The sequence below is a fragment of the Psittacula echo genome, assembly GCF_963264785.1.
Source record: "Psittacula echo genome assembly, chromosome: 2".
Classification (NCBI taxonomy): Eukaryota; Metazoa; Chordata; class Aves; order Psittaciformes; family Psittacidae; genus Psittacula; species Psittacula echo.
In genome coordinates this window covers 25324831-25340662 of record NC_137737.1, presented here as the reverse complement: position 1 = coordinate 25340662, position 15832 = coordinate 25324831, and the positions used below count along the sequence as shown (strand labels likewise).

General features: G+C 41.7%; 1 protein-coding gene across 1 annotated transcript; it reads left to right on the top strand.

Annotated features, from left to right (window-relative positions):
* The first annotated feature begins 177 nt into the window (after window positions 1-177).
* On the top strand, window positions 178-9811 carry CMTM6 (CKLF like MARVEL transmembrane domain containing 6). The gene is made up of 4 exons (XM_080609598.1): window positions 178-305; window positions 6124-6306; window positions 7227-7325; window positions 8803-9811. Exons 1-4 carry the CDS (start codon window positions 186-188, stop codon window positions 8950-8952), a joined length of 552 nt encoding a protein of 183 aa, XP_080465724.1. The 5' UTR covers window positions 178-185; the 3' UTR covers window positions 8953-9811.
* The last annotated feature ends 6021 nt before the right edge of the window (window positions 9812-15832 follow it).

Here is a 15832-nt window from a genome sequence, read left to right as displayed (position 1 = left end):
CGCCTCCCGCAGCGCTCGGCACCCACTCCCACTGGCCACCGGGGAGCGCGAGAGCGCCCGCTACGGGACACGCCTTTGGCTAGGCGGGCCGCCGCCTTCTCCACCTCCTCCTTCTCCTCCGCTGCTGCTGCCGCCGCCTTTTTGCTTTCTCTTTCCCTCAACTGGCAGGCGGCGGCGGCGCGGCCATGGACAACGGCAACGTCTACAACGAGACCACCGAGCCGCAGGCCAAACCCTCCCGCTGCTTCGGATGTACCCTGCGGCACCTGTGGGGATGGCGGCTGCCGGCCAAAGCGCTCCAAGTGGTGAGTCGTCCCGCTCCACGCCGCTGCCCTGCTCTCCTCAGCCCGGAGAGGAGCGAGGCCAGCGTGGCGGTTGCGGACGGGCTTCCCGCGCGCTTCCACAGGCGGTGGCCGGGACGCGCCGGGCCTTGCGCGCAGCGAGCACCCACTGTCAGAATGGCTGCCGGGAAAGGCGGGGAGAGGCCGAGAGCCTCACCGGGGTGCGCGGGGCCTGGCGGCGGCGGCGTACAAGTGAGGAGAACAGCGGGCGGCGCTCCGCTTCGCCGGCTGGGCGCGGTCCCGCCGTGTCATTGCTCCACCCACCTGCTCTGCAGGTGTCCCTGCTTGGCCACAGGGCAGCGCTGGGACAGGAACGAGTGCGTTATGGAAACATCCAGCTTCAGCGCAGTCTCCCACCGCTTACCAATGAAACTGCCCTGGTAAAGTGCAGGCCGGGAAAGGTGGATATAATTTCAGGTTGTTAGTTGGTTATGCCTGTCCGTCAGGAAAGGGCGCGCTCCACCAGGAAACCTGACTTCAGGCGTTGCAGAAGCAAAGCCTGCCGTTGTTGTTGGTCAGTAAAGCTGAGCAGACTTGTAACTTAGATGGAAAGTAGATGTAGTCTCTTACAGTGCCGTCATCTCTACAGGTTCAGATTAGTTTAAGGTGGGGAAGTAACGGGGTTGTTCCTGTTTCATGTTCTAACTACCAGAGCAGATGCTGACATCTGATGGTTGGTTGATTAAGGTTTGTGACATTGATGGTTATTTATACAAGCTGCCGTGCAGCTGCCTGCTGTCATAATGGTTTAAAATCAGAGAGAAATCTCTCAGGAAACTTTGTATTTTCTTCTTAGGGCCATGTTGGATTCAAAACAGGAGACAGAAACCTTTGGTTGGATCTCAGGGTAGGACAGTAAAACTAGGAAGGGCTTGCTCAGTTGTCAGATCCTAACCTCCTTCTCTTGCTGCTCCAGCAGCCCATTTATAAGCTTTTCATGCTGCACTAACTCTGCTAAAATCAGAGCACTCATTTCTGCCATGATTTGTGGTAGAAAATTGCTCTAGAAACGTGCAGTGTTGATGGTGGCCTATTGTATGAGACATTGCAGTACATCACTTCATGTTGGACGGTCCTGTGCCCACTAGGAAATAGAAGACTTGCATCCTACTTGTGTTTTGCTCAGGAAAGTTATTGCTGAACGGATTCAGCAGCTGGGCACATGATTCAGACTGCTGTCTGTTCTGTGCTCAGAGATAGGCCAGTGTGACTGCTGATAGGAATACAAGGAGCATCATTCTTGAGTACTGGTGGAGAGGCAGTGAAATCTACAGCGGGAAAGAAAGGGCAGCAGACCCTAAGTATCTGTTAGGATACATTTTTCAAGCAGCAAAGTGGCTTTTTAGTCAGATGTCTCATGTTCAGGGGAATTTAGGTGATTTCCAACCCTTTCTCATTACTGCAGCATTGCAGAAAAGGGGATGTTTGGTTTTTAAACTTTGTCTCACACACAGTCAGAGCCCTCAGCCAGAAATGTAGTATTCTTAAATCCTTGTAAAAGTAACAGTAAAACTGCCAAAAAGACTGTTGTCTTGAGATAATAAAAAAAAAAAATCACACCTGAGAATGATTTAAATAAGTAAATAAAATAGGACATAAACTTTTACATCAACTACTATTCATAAGGTAAGATCTGTAGCTAGATCAGATCAGATCTGTTGCTCTCAGACAAACAGAGTGTTTATGTAAGTAGGTTTACCAACTAAAACTGTCAGTTACACAAATGTACTGGTGTACCAAAGTCTTAAACTGTTTACCTGAACAGAGACATTATGTAAAGAGCTTTCTGGGTAGGAAAAAAAGGAAAAATACGGTTATCCTGAACAGGATGAACAGCTGCTTGATATGCTTCTAAAGAATTAGCAATAGCAGTTTATGGCCTACACCTATGCTTCAATGAGAGGAAAATGAAAATGGAGTTACAGTCATTCACCCTCCTAATTTCCAACATTTTCCCCCTCCTTTTTTGTATCCCTTTATCAAAATGCACAGATCTTGGAGTTCTTAGTCAAAACCCTTTAAACATCCTCAGAAATTCCTAAAGGTGGAAGCCTCAGTATCTGCAGTAAGAAAAATGTTCCTGTTTTGGGAGAGTGATAATTTTTGGAAATGCCAGCAATGATGCTGGTCATTAACATCTATTAGCTTTGTGTCACAAGAATAGTGGCAGTTACTGTGATTATGCACTGATAATCACTCGTGTGGACTGTGGAATGGGGCATTGCGCTTAGAAAATCGGTGGTCTTCATTATAGACATGACCAAACCCATGTTTTCTATATTGTTTTCTTCTTCTTCTTTTTTTTTTTTTTTTTTTTTTTAATAGGTCAAATGTTTTTGTTAATCCATGTCTGGTTCAGATTGTGCACAAAGGTAAATGGCACAGCACATATTGTGCCAAGATTGAGATAGAAACAAATTCTTATCTAAAGCAGAAATCCTTGTCATCAACTATTGTTTGACTTTACCTAAAATGCCCTAACTGGAAAGGAAAATTGTAATTCAGTCTTAAACATCTCTTTTTCTAAGTTGTTCTCTTCCTATAGTAGGAAGTCCTGAATGTGGAGACTTACAGGATTAGTACATGCACCCATCTGAATGAGAAGATTCTGTACTGGGAATAGCACTGCTGAGCATTTTCACAGGCCTGCTGGAAAGCTCATTGATATGCTTTATTTCCATAGCACTCATTTGTAGCCTTTCACTTGCTAAATCTACTTTAGACACTTGACACTTGTGTAGAAACTTTCAACATTAATGTCAGTATTAATGAATAACTTCTTGCTAGTAAGGGGCAGATGAAGATGTTTGATTTATGGTGTACATATGGACAGGTAGGACTAAAAACTGTGTCTCCACCATGCAGCCAGGGCAGGCTCTGAGCTGTGCCCTGACCCATGTGCTGAGTAAGCTCTGCCTGCCCACCAGTGCTGGCAGTGCAGGGCTCTGGACAAGAGAGAAGGAAGGTGGCAGCTGCTGGTTCTTGTCTTCAGGTCTTGCCCTGGGCTTTAGGGTGAAAGAAACTCTGCCCAGGTTTTGCTCTCAAGAAAATGAGGAGTTGCTGACCTGCCCCTTTTCACTCTTTATTGGCAGAAGCAGTAGTGATATTCTGGGCATTGCCTGTTAGGGATCTCTATGGGATTGGTGTGGAGAAGGCAGATAAAAAAAAAACGGAAGGAGCTTTGGCTGCTTCATGTAAGCCTGTAGAGGCCTGCACTCATCCCAGGACTAATGCTGATGGACAAAGTTGGATCTCTGGCAGAACAGTTCTTGGGAAACTGAATGAAATGTGGAATCTTCTGGCTTGGTGAAAGCGGCACTATATCTAATGGCAGGATGTAACTAAAATGCAGATGAGTACTAGAGACAGTAATCTGGCTAATACTAGTAAAAACTTCTTGCTATATTATATAGCTGTAAGCATATAAACTGAAGTTAGGAACTATTCTTTTAGTGGTATTTAAAACTATTCTTTTGTTGTAGTAGGAAAACAGAGTAATGCCTTTTGTTTCTCATAGTGATATCAAGAAGCAAGTTAAGAAACCCAAGCAGAGTTCTCTGGCAGCTTATAAATGTGCTGCTGATACACTACTTTAATGGAAGTTCTTGAAGCCAAAGCTTTTTTAATTATGTACTCTCTTTTGTTATTCAGCTTATCAACAAAAAATGAATATTGACTTGGACAAGTCCCACATAGGACTCCACTTGCTAAATCTCATGTGTTTTATACTGAACCCTTTATAGCTTTTCTCTTGAGTGAGACTTTTTTTTCTACTTGTTTGTATACTCAGCGGAGAAGGGTTTTTTCAGTTATTTGGTTCATATTATGGTTATCTGGGCCTATAAATTCTTTTAAGGGGAGGTTTATTTCCTTTCTGTACTGTTGCATCCTAAGTGAAGGGAATGGCATTCAGTTTTCAGTGTTAATAAAAAGAGCTAGAACTATACCTGAAAACGTATCTCTCACTTTAGCTGACCTTGTGGAAAATGTGAAATGGAAAGTGATTAGACACAGCTGAAAGCAAATCTTTTGAAATGAAAATGACACTTAAAGATTGAAAATTTAGAGTTCAACACATTCCTCACCCACTGTAGTCACTGGCTTAGGTGTGAGGGCTGCTGAGGAGTTTGCTTTGCTAGCTGCTGCGGGACAGAAGGGAAGTATGTGGAGGCCTGATAGTAATATTGCAGTTTCCCAGCTCAGGTTCTCTCCCTTTCTGAGATCCTGTTTACTTTGTGATCAGCATTTTGAAAACATGATGCTTTGAAGTGTTTTGCATGGTCTGGCTTAGCTGGGGAAGTTTACAGTTCCCACGTGCTAAATTGTTGTTATTTTTGCTGTCAGAAAACTGAAACCCAAGGCTGGTGGTTATTTTCAAGAACAATTCTGAATTTTAGAATGTGATTATTTAAGAAAGCCCATCAGCTTCATTATTGCCTATATACTCTTATTAAAAATATGTTCTTATACTCTTATTAAAATATACTTTTATTAAAAGTATGATCATCATCCTTGTATCAGTCTCAATTTTATGACAGAGTCTGATTCCTACTACTACTACTACTACTTGTTTTAATTTTGTGAACTCCTTACTATAATGCTGTGTCAACTGTGGGATCAAGGAAAAGCAAGAAGTGGCCAAAATGAGAGAACATTTAAATAAAGCAGTATTCCTTCCTGTACACTGAAATAGAAAATTCAGCAGCAGATGAATGGTGACTGTATAGGAATGAACTTGCATTATTCCCTCAAAACACACTGTAGCATGAAGGTGAACATAAGCTTCTGCATAGCTTAAACACTGTCCAGCATAGCTTAAAATTTTGGTTCCTGCAAGTACAGCTGAGCTGCTGTTGTTACTGAGTTATTAGGTACATATGCTTTCTTTGAAGTGTTAACAAGGGTGGTAACTTCAGTTGTAAACTCTCAGGGAGGGAGCTGACTGTGTCAGTGCTGTCCAGTTTCCCCCTCAGCCCTGGACCCAAATGCATTTAAAATTAAATGCAGTTGTAAGCAGTGAGCAGTAGCATTTGAGCCTGTTCAGAGCAGGATGTGTGCCCTCCATGCTGCCTGCCTCATCTGCCTCCAACTGACAGTTGCACAAACCCACAAATTGTGAATCTTGACTGTCTAATCAAGAAGCCTGTATTAGGTGATGTGTGCTCAGCTCATCTGAATGTAGTTTACTGACCAACTTTAAGAGCAAGTAAAAACCATGAAGACAGGCTGAGAAAGTTGGGGCTGTTCAGCCTGGAGAAGAGAAGCTGCATGGAGACCTCATAGCAGCCTTCCAAGTATCTGAAGGGGGGTACAAGGATGCCGGAGAGGGACTCTTCATCAGGGACTGTAGCAATAGGACAAGGGTTAATTGGTTTAAACTTAAACAGGGGAAGTTCAAGTTAGATATAAGGAAGAAGTTCTTTACTGTGAGGGTGGTGAGGCACTGGCGCAGGTTGCCAAGGAAGTGGTAAATGCTCCATTCCTGGCAGTGTTCAAGGCCAGATTGCACAGAGCCCTGGGCAACATGGTGCAGTGTGAGGTGTCCCTGCCCATTGCAGGGGGCTTGGAACTGTGTGATCTTAAAGTCATTTCCAACCCAAACTATGCTATGATCTTATGAAATAATTATTTCTGCCTGTAAGAAAATAGTGCAGAATTTTACTGGGTTCTTTGTACATGGAGGATTTTCCTTACAGCTGCCTTTATTGATGTTCATATTATATTAATGTTTGCGTAAGATGTTGGAGACTTGATCCAACTCAAGCATGTTATTTGTTTGCAGATTCTCTCTCTTCTGGCTGTTATTTGTGAAGAAATGGTGGAGAATTGTATCAACTGTGGTGGGCTTTACTTCTTTGAATTCATAAGCTGCGCTGCCTTTCTTTTGAGCCTCCTGATCCTGTGTGTGTATTGCACTAACGCATATGAAGTATTTGGGAAAGATAAAGTAGGGAATGTGGTAAGGATTTAATTTATTTTTATTTTTTTTTAACAAATCTTATAAGTGCTGAAAGACTATTCTGAAGTAAAAAGGCTATGCAGAATGGATCTCCTTTTATTCTCTATTTAAAGGGTAGATTAAAGCAGATTATTTTTAAAGAATAAATCAACTTTGAGAGTCCCTTTTATATTGACAACTTTTCAAAATTGTTGTGGTGGTTAACTGCAGGATTTTAGGACCTGTGTGGAAGTTTCTCACACAGACTAATACTACTGCATAGTCGTCACATCTATGCACCTATATGGAGCACACTTTACTGCCAGCATGATACTTTTAACTTGCCTGTTTATCTATTTTCCTAATTGGTATAGCCTAGCTCCTTTTTATAATAGTCATACTCATTACAGTTTATGCTCTTTTGTATTTCAGAAGACCCAACAGTGGCACAAAGGTGCTTTGTAATGTCAGTAAGAATATTGTACTGTTCTACGAGCGTCCCTTCCTATTTGTCATCAGAGCAAACAGTAGGATTTTTTTTATGTGAAGAATACAGATAAGGGAGTGTAGTAAGAGATCTGAATGAGCATTTGAATGATTTGAATGAGATTTGAATGAGGTTTCTGATTTCCCAGATGCTTTACATAGGGGAATAATGGTTGACGTGAGCTTGAATTTGATTGTGAAAGAAGTTAGATCAAATGAATGGAGTTCTTGCAGAAGACAAAACCAGGGGCGTATCTAATGCAGGCTCTTTTAAATAGTTGTTAATGTTGAATGTTTTTTGGGATGTAGTTGTAAAATATATTTTTCTGAAGCTTATATTAGCACGAGAGTTTCAAAGCATAAGTTCACTGGTGGGATTAACTCAGCTGCTGTTATGATGCTTGTTCTTTTTAAGGTAGAATATCAACAATTCTGTAACATGCATCTTTTTATATTTGCAGAACATTTGGCTTGTGTCAGCCATAGGTGTCTGTTTTCTGGTAGCAACAACAGCACTTGGTGCTACCAGCTCTGAGTCTGCTGCTGGAAAAGCTGCATGCGTAAGTCTTCAAATTGCATGATTTACCTTGTATTTATCTTGTATGTGAATTTCTCTGCCCTCTAAACTACTCAATTTACAGGGAAGAAACTGGGCAGGGAACAGAACTCAGCACAGTATGATTTTTCAGGAGGAATTAGCTACTTCAGACCTCCCAGAAACTTACCATAGGAAATCCAAAAAGCAGGCATTTCTCAGGATTGCTGGAAAGCTCTGCATCCACTTGCAGCTCCTCAGCATTTGCAGCTTGCTTCTGGCTTCCTCAGATCTCACTGCTTTGGCTCCATCATTTTGATGTTGGCATCTCTCATAGCTTACTCAGTTCTCACATCCCGTCTCTGAAATGCCTCCTTTTCCCTCAATTGTCCTTCATAATTCCACCCCTCACGAAGTCAGCAAGAAAACCACGTCTTTTGCCAGGCCTTATAAAGCGTATGTGGAGAATGCTGACCTGCAAAGGCTGCAGTAAGAGCAGCAGTTCCCTCAGTGCCAGAAATAGAACAACAGGGCATGCGTCTCCTAGGGAACACTGAAGGAGCTCAGAGCAAGACACTGAAGAGGCTTTGGGATGCTGTGGATGTCAATTCCTCACTCATTTGGCACTTCTGTTGAATAACCTTGGAATTGTGAATGTGTGAGATTAAAAGATCAAATTTTGAGTTTTCTTCTTGAATGAGAAAAAATGAGTTAGAAAAGAAAGAATAATTCTGTGCACAGGCAGAAGGAGCTATTAGAGATACTCATTTTTGTGTAGTCATGTTCTGTGATGTTGATCCATTCGCACCTAATGGTTTGAGTATAAAATCTTTTAGGATTGTGTTCTGGTTTTCTGGTTACTATTTTCTGGAACTGGGAAAACAAAGACTATTGTGATTTAAGACTTACTAGTGTCAAATTGCTTTGGGGCAAACCAGTCTTGTAAAATTAGAATAATGTATATGTTTCTTTCCTTGTTTGAAAGAAGCTGGTAAAGTCAGCCTTCTCCTTACCCCTATCTTGCCATGTCTAATAATGAAATATCATTAACAGAATATCATTACATCGTCCCCTTGCTAACCCAGTAAGGATTTGCTTAGGCTCTGCAGATCTGATGGCCCTTCACCTTCCATGTGGTTCTCTTCTTCACATAATCCCTTTAATCAGCAGCTATCTCTTGGAGATAGCTCTACTACCTGTGCCATGCTGCTTTAATAACTAATTTTTGCAATAAAATTAATATACTTTTACTATTAAGGGCTGTTTGGAACATATTGTAAGTTTCACACTTGATTAAGAAAATGAGAACTTAAAAAACTTTTGCATTAAGTGTGCTAGAATTATGATTTCTGATCTGAAACTCCTGATTTAAAGAGGACTGTAATCTTCTTACATAAACATTATGAACGTATGGAAATAGTCCAGCAAATCTCTCCAAACAATGTTAGAATACTGTTAATGTTTACACATTTTAGAATCATCTATTCCTTTTGCTTTCACAGGTATTTGGATTTCTTGCAAGTACTGCATTTTTAGCTGAAAGTATTAGAGACTACTTTCACCGTCGGAAACAACACGTTGATGGACACTCTGAAAATCCTGCCCACACTCCGGGTGCCACAGAAAATCAGCCATTAAATCAGCAAAGCTAACTTTCTGGAATTCATTCTTTTCCTTTTTTTTTTTTTTGGACTGGAGCAAACTAAAATGAACTTTCAGTGCACTGTAGGTAACAACTTCTGTCTCTTTATTCCAGTCTATTTTGTACGCATTGGTCATTGCAAATCTTGATAGACCCTTAGGTCAAGTAATGGCATCCTGAGCATCATGTTCTAAGGTAACTGGTCCTGCCACCCGTGCAGGTGACATAGACTAAAACCACTCGTGTCTAAATAGAGTAGCTTAAGGATAATGATGTGCTGATCTGGTTTTGACAGAGGAGACTAATGTGTGATGCGTAAATTCTGAGCTATATCCTAAAGATATTTTCTCTATAAATGGACCAGATATTTCTGTTGAGAGTTATAATTAGTATGGCAGAATTAATTTTTATACTTACTGGTCAAACTGTGAAGGAAAAGAGATACCTAACTGGAGCCTTATAGCAATGCTTGTTCTTAAATGAGGGCTTTTTTTTTTTACTATTCATATATCTCAGTTAAGTCTGTGGAGATCAGTTCAATGGAACAGCAACTATAGGGGTTTTATGGGGAGGGGAATGTAATGGTGTATTAAGGAGGCAATTTTGCACCCTATTATTGTCAAAGTTTGCACTTGTGTGCTAGAATCTTCTTTCAGATTGTTTCAAAAGCTGTATAAGTTGCAGGAAGAAACTTGAAAAGCCAGCTGTGAGAGGAAAAAGATGAAGAATAAGTATTTTCACAAACTAACCCCAAAAGTAACAATCTGAACATCAGTGGGAATATTGTTGTACATTGATAGTGGTGACTATTACTTCCCAGGTTAATACCATATGCAGCTTTTTCATGCATAGATAATAGTAAGTTTTGGCAGGATGGCTATGGACCCCACTATTTTCTTAGTTTATAAATATGGCACTAGCTTGAGACTTTTTGCTGCTGACTAGCTCAGGTGGTAAACAGGGAAATAAGCGTTGTGCCTTTGATTTGTCTTAAAAGCGACTGCAAGAAACACTACTGATGCAACACGTGTCAGGCAAGTGACGGACATATTGGGCCACATGTTGATGGCTGCAAAGGAAATGCAGTGATGAAAAGGTATTGTGTAAGATAGAAGCAAGACTGCTAGACTTCACTTAAGAGGAAAGCTCTTCAAAAGTAGAGCAAATTGCTGTAAGCCAGGAGATGTTCTAAAATACCAAAGTAAATGAGAAAAGGGCAATTATGCAAAAACAATTCTTGTTTGAGTGCTTGTGATGTTTGCCATGTCTTCCAGGCAGTAACTCCATTTCATCAATACCCTAGTCTGACAAATTTATGCTCCTGTAACCTGCTGTGGCAGGATTGAGACTAAGCCCTCCAGAAATTGTCTGAGCAAGCTGTACTTGGAAAAGGTTGAGGAAGCTGTTGTAAGACAAAGGACTGTAAAAGAAGGTCAGTTTTTTTCCAGTGCTGCCACTTTCTGATGCACGTGAATTTGTGATGTTCTCTCTCTAAGGTCTGAGACTTAAACCTAGCACTGCACTCTTTGCTTGGAGGATGTAAAATTTTAGCAAGTGTGTGAAGCATCAAGTTTTAGCTGTAGCTTGGTTTCAGAGCTGTGCATAAAAGACGGACTTTACGTCATAGAATTTCTTACTTTGTGAAGAACTCTTTAGGCAGGCCTTTTTTATTTTTATTTCGTTGTTGTCCATTTGCCCTAAAGCCTGATCTCATTCTGGGTGTACAGAGCTTGCTGTAGCTGCCTCTGAATCATAGAATCAACTGGGCTGGAAAAGACCTTTAAGATCAGGTTCAACCATTACCCCAGGGCTGCGAAGACCACCACTAAACCATGTCACTAAGGGCCTCATCTACACAGTGTTTGAACACTTCCAGGGACGGTGATTCCACCACTGCCCTGGGCAGCCTCTTCCAATGCCTGAGCACCCTCTCTGTGAAGGAATTTTTCCTAATAGCCACCCTAAACCTCCCCTGGCCCAGCTTGAGGCTGTTTCCTCTTGTCCTAGTGCTTGCTACCTGGGAGAAGAGACTGACCCCACCTCACTGCAACCTCCTTTCAGGTAGTTGTAGAGAGCATAATGTCCCCCCTCCGAGCCTTCTCTTCGCCAGACTAAACCCCCCAGTTCCCTCAGCTATTCCTCATCACACTTGTGCTCCAGGCTCTCCACCAGCTCCGCTGCCCTTCTCTGGCTCCACTCCAGCACCTCAATGTCTCTCTTGTAGTGAGGGGCCCAGAACCGAACACAGGATTTGAGGTGCAGCCTCACCTGAGTAAACTGGGTAGATTAGAACTGGTGATACGAAACTTGCCATAATGTCTCTGCTGTGATTTGCAGTGATCTGGGGATTGTGTCTATATCTACAATTAACATTCTAAGACGGTGGTGTTTTTCCTATTTTTTTTTTTTTGTTACTGACCAGGATTCTACTGAATTTGTTTCCACATCAAAATGTCTCCAGTCTCTAAATCTTGATCTATAATTAAAAGCTGTAAATACAGTATGAATAATACTGTGCTGCTGATATTTATTAAGCAGTGCAGCACAATGACAGGACTTTTATCTTGAGGTAATCTTTCCCATGTTTTTTCTCAGCTTGAAAAGCTGCGAATAGAGCTCTGGGTTGTGGTTGCCTTTCTGTAGACTCTTCCTCTCCTGAGTGCTTTGTTACCTCAGGAGGGGTTACCTTTATTACCTGGGTCTGTTCCTGAATTGGAGATACTGGTACTGTAAGGGATCTGTAGAGTCACCTCTCTGCCTTGGCCTCCCTATCTATGATATCTCTGCTGATACTTCAGGGAGAAATTGAAATACAAAGCAAGTTATTTTTATCTAAAGGTGCCACAAGGAGCCGGTGTCAGAAGAAGTGACTCTCAGATCTCCTGACCCCTATAATCTGACTATTAGGCCCTTTGAAACAAATACTGCCAACCTTTGCAGAATGGTTTGCTGGATTCTCCTGCTACATATATGCTGGCATCCCTCGCATGTTTTGGGTTATTAGAGTGAGGGGAGTTTGGCATGTGTTTTGTTTTCATTTTTAGCTGTTCAAGCAGGTAGTCTACACCCATTCTCTCACCAACTGGCTGATCCATGAGATTTGAGGATCAGATTCCTTCTCTGACTGAAAAGGATGCAAGTGTCTCTATTGTCTAATGAAAACAACAAACACCAGTCTTTGAGAAACTGATTAGTTGTTTTCCTTTATGGCACAGGAGCTTACAGACAGGAAGAGTCCTGCTATTCTTTACAACAATACATATTGCTCCACTCCAGATATAGCCTGTCACATAGTAGTTAAATACTACAAGGAAGTCACATATTGGTTACAGGTTTAAGGAAATTGCAATATTGTGGTTTACAAACTAGTTGGTTAACAAAGCAGTTTCTACACAGTGGTACTATTAATTTTAGGCTTTTAAGTACAAAGTGATTCTTAAGTTCTTCATGATCTGTTTCAAAATAGTTGTGAAGCAGATTTGCCAATGTGTATGCTGCTCTCTGCTTCTTCTGAGGTCATTTTTTTAACTGCATTATCAGCTTCCTAAGATAAAGTGGCAAGCGTGTGTCCCTCCTCGCTCTTCTGCCCTCCCAGCTAGGTCGGGGAGAGACTTCCTTGCTGCAGTGGCTGAGCAGACGGGTCTCCTGCAGTATTGCCATGTCCCTTTTGATGCATCTGGTGTCAGATCCAGGCTTTGAGCATCTGTCTTGTAATTGGCCTGATCCCAGAAAACGGTGTTGGAGCTGGATTAAACATGAGGAGCTCTGTGCATGTTGTACTGTGGATGGCTCTTACCTCTCCTGTGCTCTGTCAGCAAAGTGGTCTGTTTCTCAGCCTGCTTTATTTTAATTGCTTATGTTAAGGTAGCTGGTTTTGGCCCAAGTGGATTAGGGATTGCTCAGGAGAGTGGTGGGAGCTCTGGCAGAAGTGCTGTTACAAGCAGCTGTCCAATTTTCTTCTTCTGTTTGCAAAGTAAACATCTCTGTACAATCTTAACTGGTAGCAAAACCTGTGGAAAGAAGCAACTGGCCCAGTACATCTGTGTGGGGATTGACTTCTACAACACTGGGCCTGGCAGTGGTGGTGTAAGCTTGCTCAGACACATTAAGAGCTTTCTTCTTTTCCAGCTGAGCCCATACAAAAGTATTCAAAGGCTCTGCAGCCACTTTCAGGCTTTGTTTTCAGTGCCTCAAAAATCGGCGAAGAAGTTTCTCCAGGACATGTGAGGACTTGTTAAGTGGCTGGACTGTGAGTTTCTGCTCTGAAAATCTGCACAGGTATTGTGCAGATTGTGAATGTTAAATTTTGTGCGTGGCATTTAGCCCACATGAAAATCACAACGCTACCTGAGTCCTTTGAGTTCTGAACATGTGCAGGAGTTGTGCCTTAGTGCTTGCACTCCATGCCTAAAAATAGCAGGGAAGGTCTGTGGTCTGTTACAATTGAGTTCTACCTTTGTACCCGCTAACTTGAAAAAGCCGTGAGTTTCTCATGCATTTCTCAGAGCTGTGCACAAGATGTTTTTGCATAATGGCCACCATGGTGATCCTTGTTCACATTTGTACAATAAAAATACCAAGCTTTCTAAGCTGAAGGGAAAGATGTAAAATTTTTTGAGAGGTCATATCAAATTGTAATGAATCAAGATGCTGGAAGTGCCTTTAAGATGGAAATTCATCTTTGTTTTAGTCTATTGCTGTAAACTTAAGCAGTTCTCTAGATATTAAATTTTATGCTGTTCAGAACTATCACTTTTATTACCTTAGAGAATTTAAGTGACTTTTTAATGATGATGAAATCAGGATGATAATGTAGTGGGTTTATATATATATAAAATAAAAATTTTATACAGTTGTTGCCTTGAATTTCCATAAAAATAACTTCAAAATGTGTAAGTATTTTTCCATTCTAAACCTTTTTAAATGTATTGCACTTTTTGTGATCTTGAGAACTTTCTAAAATATTTTATTATGATTTTTTTTAAATAAAATATTGGTAAATAACTTATGTTCCTCATTTTTGCTGCTGTGATTTGATGTTACATGTAGTTCTTCCAGAGCCGTAGGAAATAACATCATTCTTTGTTCCTGGTTTGGAGGAAGGAGCTTGCATTGTGTTTGCCTGTTACTGGGGAAGAGGGTCCGACTTGCAAAGGTGGATATTCTCACTGGAAGTTTCCAGGAGGAAAGATCTGATAAGGTGGTATTCCCTTTTACCACAGGGTCCAACCAAACTAGTTTGCAATAGCCTTTACACCTATCATGGTCTGTAGGTGACTCTGGAAGCATTATTTGAGTGCTGCTTTCCTATTGTCTTGGTTACATGGAGCTGAAAAAAATAAAGTGGCAGACTTGTTAAAGGAAGGAGCACAAACCAGGAAAAGGTGTGAAAGGCAAATAATTTCTGCTGGCGTAGAAAAATGCAGGTGACCAGCTTACTTGGTTGAGGGGGAGCTGCTGATACTTCGTAAAATGTTTGTCTGTGTGTCAGTGGTAGGGGGAGAGGAAAAGAAAATAAACCTGCTTGCTTGCTGGCAGGGTAGCTTTTTTGTTTCATAATCCTACACATTGCTTATTACCTGGTGGTCATCTTGTAAACAGAAGGAGAGTGGCACTTCCTTCATTGTTGGCACTGAAATTGGAGTGCCATGGTATATTTTTCTTTATATCGTAACATTAAAGGTGAAATTGTCTCTTTGAAGTTACCTGAGATGAGTATTAACCACAAGGATTCCTAAGGGGAAAAGGGAATGCTCACAGCATGAGAAATTAACTCAGAAGTCCTAAGAAAGATTAGTAACAATTTACTGATTTGGAGCATGACCACACAGTTCAAGCTGTGTTACTGCTCAGGTCGTGACAACTCCTTCCTCAGGAACATAACTTGAGTTAGCATACTGTAACTGATCAGAACAGTGCAGCAGGGCAGAAGGTAGGCTGGTGGTCTGCAGCTTTCCCTTGTGAATGCACAGGCACCACGTGGTTGCTGCTATCTGTGCATCTGTTGTTCACCACAGGTCTGTTTCCTTGTTTTCAGGAGGGTTTTCTCCTTACCGGCCACCGTGCTGTCCTGCAGGAACCGAGCAATGTTAACTACTTGGCGGGGTTTGGTGCTTGACCTCTCTTTGGATTCAGAATAGCTATTCTTTGTATGCTAAAGGAAGCACAAGAAAGGCCAGCGATGGCTTTTGCATTCTGCTCCCACCGTTCACACGGTGCACTCTGAACAGAAATATGCTGAGAAGCTGCAGGAGAGAAGTTTGCCCACAAGAGGGCAAAGATGGTCCTGTGATTGAAATTACTTGGCCTAGAGGACTTCACCCTTTTCCTGCTTGCATTTTCAGTGGAGTTGAAGCCCCTTTGCCCTTTTTTGTCAATGTGGCTATAAATTAAACTGTGCATTTTAGTGATACTGTTTCCAGTCTCAGATTATTTCTGAAAATGTAATCTGAGGGGTTTTGGTAATACAGTCAGATGAATATTATCTCAAGGAGATACTTTATCTGATCAGTTTAAAAGGGTTTTATTCCTTTTGTTCTGTAACCTGTCAAGGGATGGTTTTAAGAATTCAAGTCAAGCTTCAGCTGCATGACTGCACCTGCACCTATAAAACTGCACTGCAGCTTTGGAGATATCTGTGGTCTGTGCTGTGCTGTGGTTTTCAGTGGAGGGTCTATGGATCATGTGTGGGAGAACAGAGGAATAGGGAGTACCTCAGCATTTCTTGGACTCTCAGGAACACAACTGAGAGAAGCTTATTATTAAAAATGCAGATTATGTATGCTGGAAAAAAAATTAGGGTCCACAAGCAGCACTGCTGGCAGAGATAGCTGTAAAGCATGCCACACAGGGCTTCTTGCCATTCCTGTCCTTTGCAGGCACCCCAGCAA

What these genes read in the sequence shown, in the direction of transcription:
- CMTM6 (XM_080609598.1), top strand. Translation starts at nt 186, where the DNA reads ATGGACAACGGCAACGTCTACAACGAGACCACCGAGCCGCAGGCCAAA. An exon ending in CGGCCAAAGCGCTCCAAGTG is followed by an intron (nt 306 to 6,123) that starts GTGAGTCGTCCC and finishes ATTTGTTTGCAG; the next exon opens with ATTCTCTCTCTTCTGGCTGT. An exon ending in CTGCTGGAAAAGCTGCATGC is followed by an intron (nt 7,326 to 8,802) that starts GTAAGTCTTCAA and finishes TTGCTTTCACAG; the next exon opens with GTATTTGGATTTCTTGCAAG.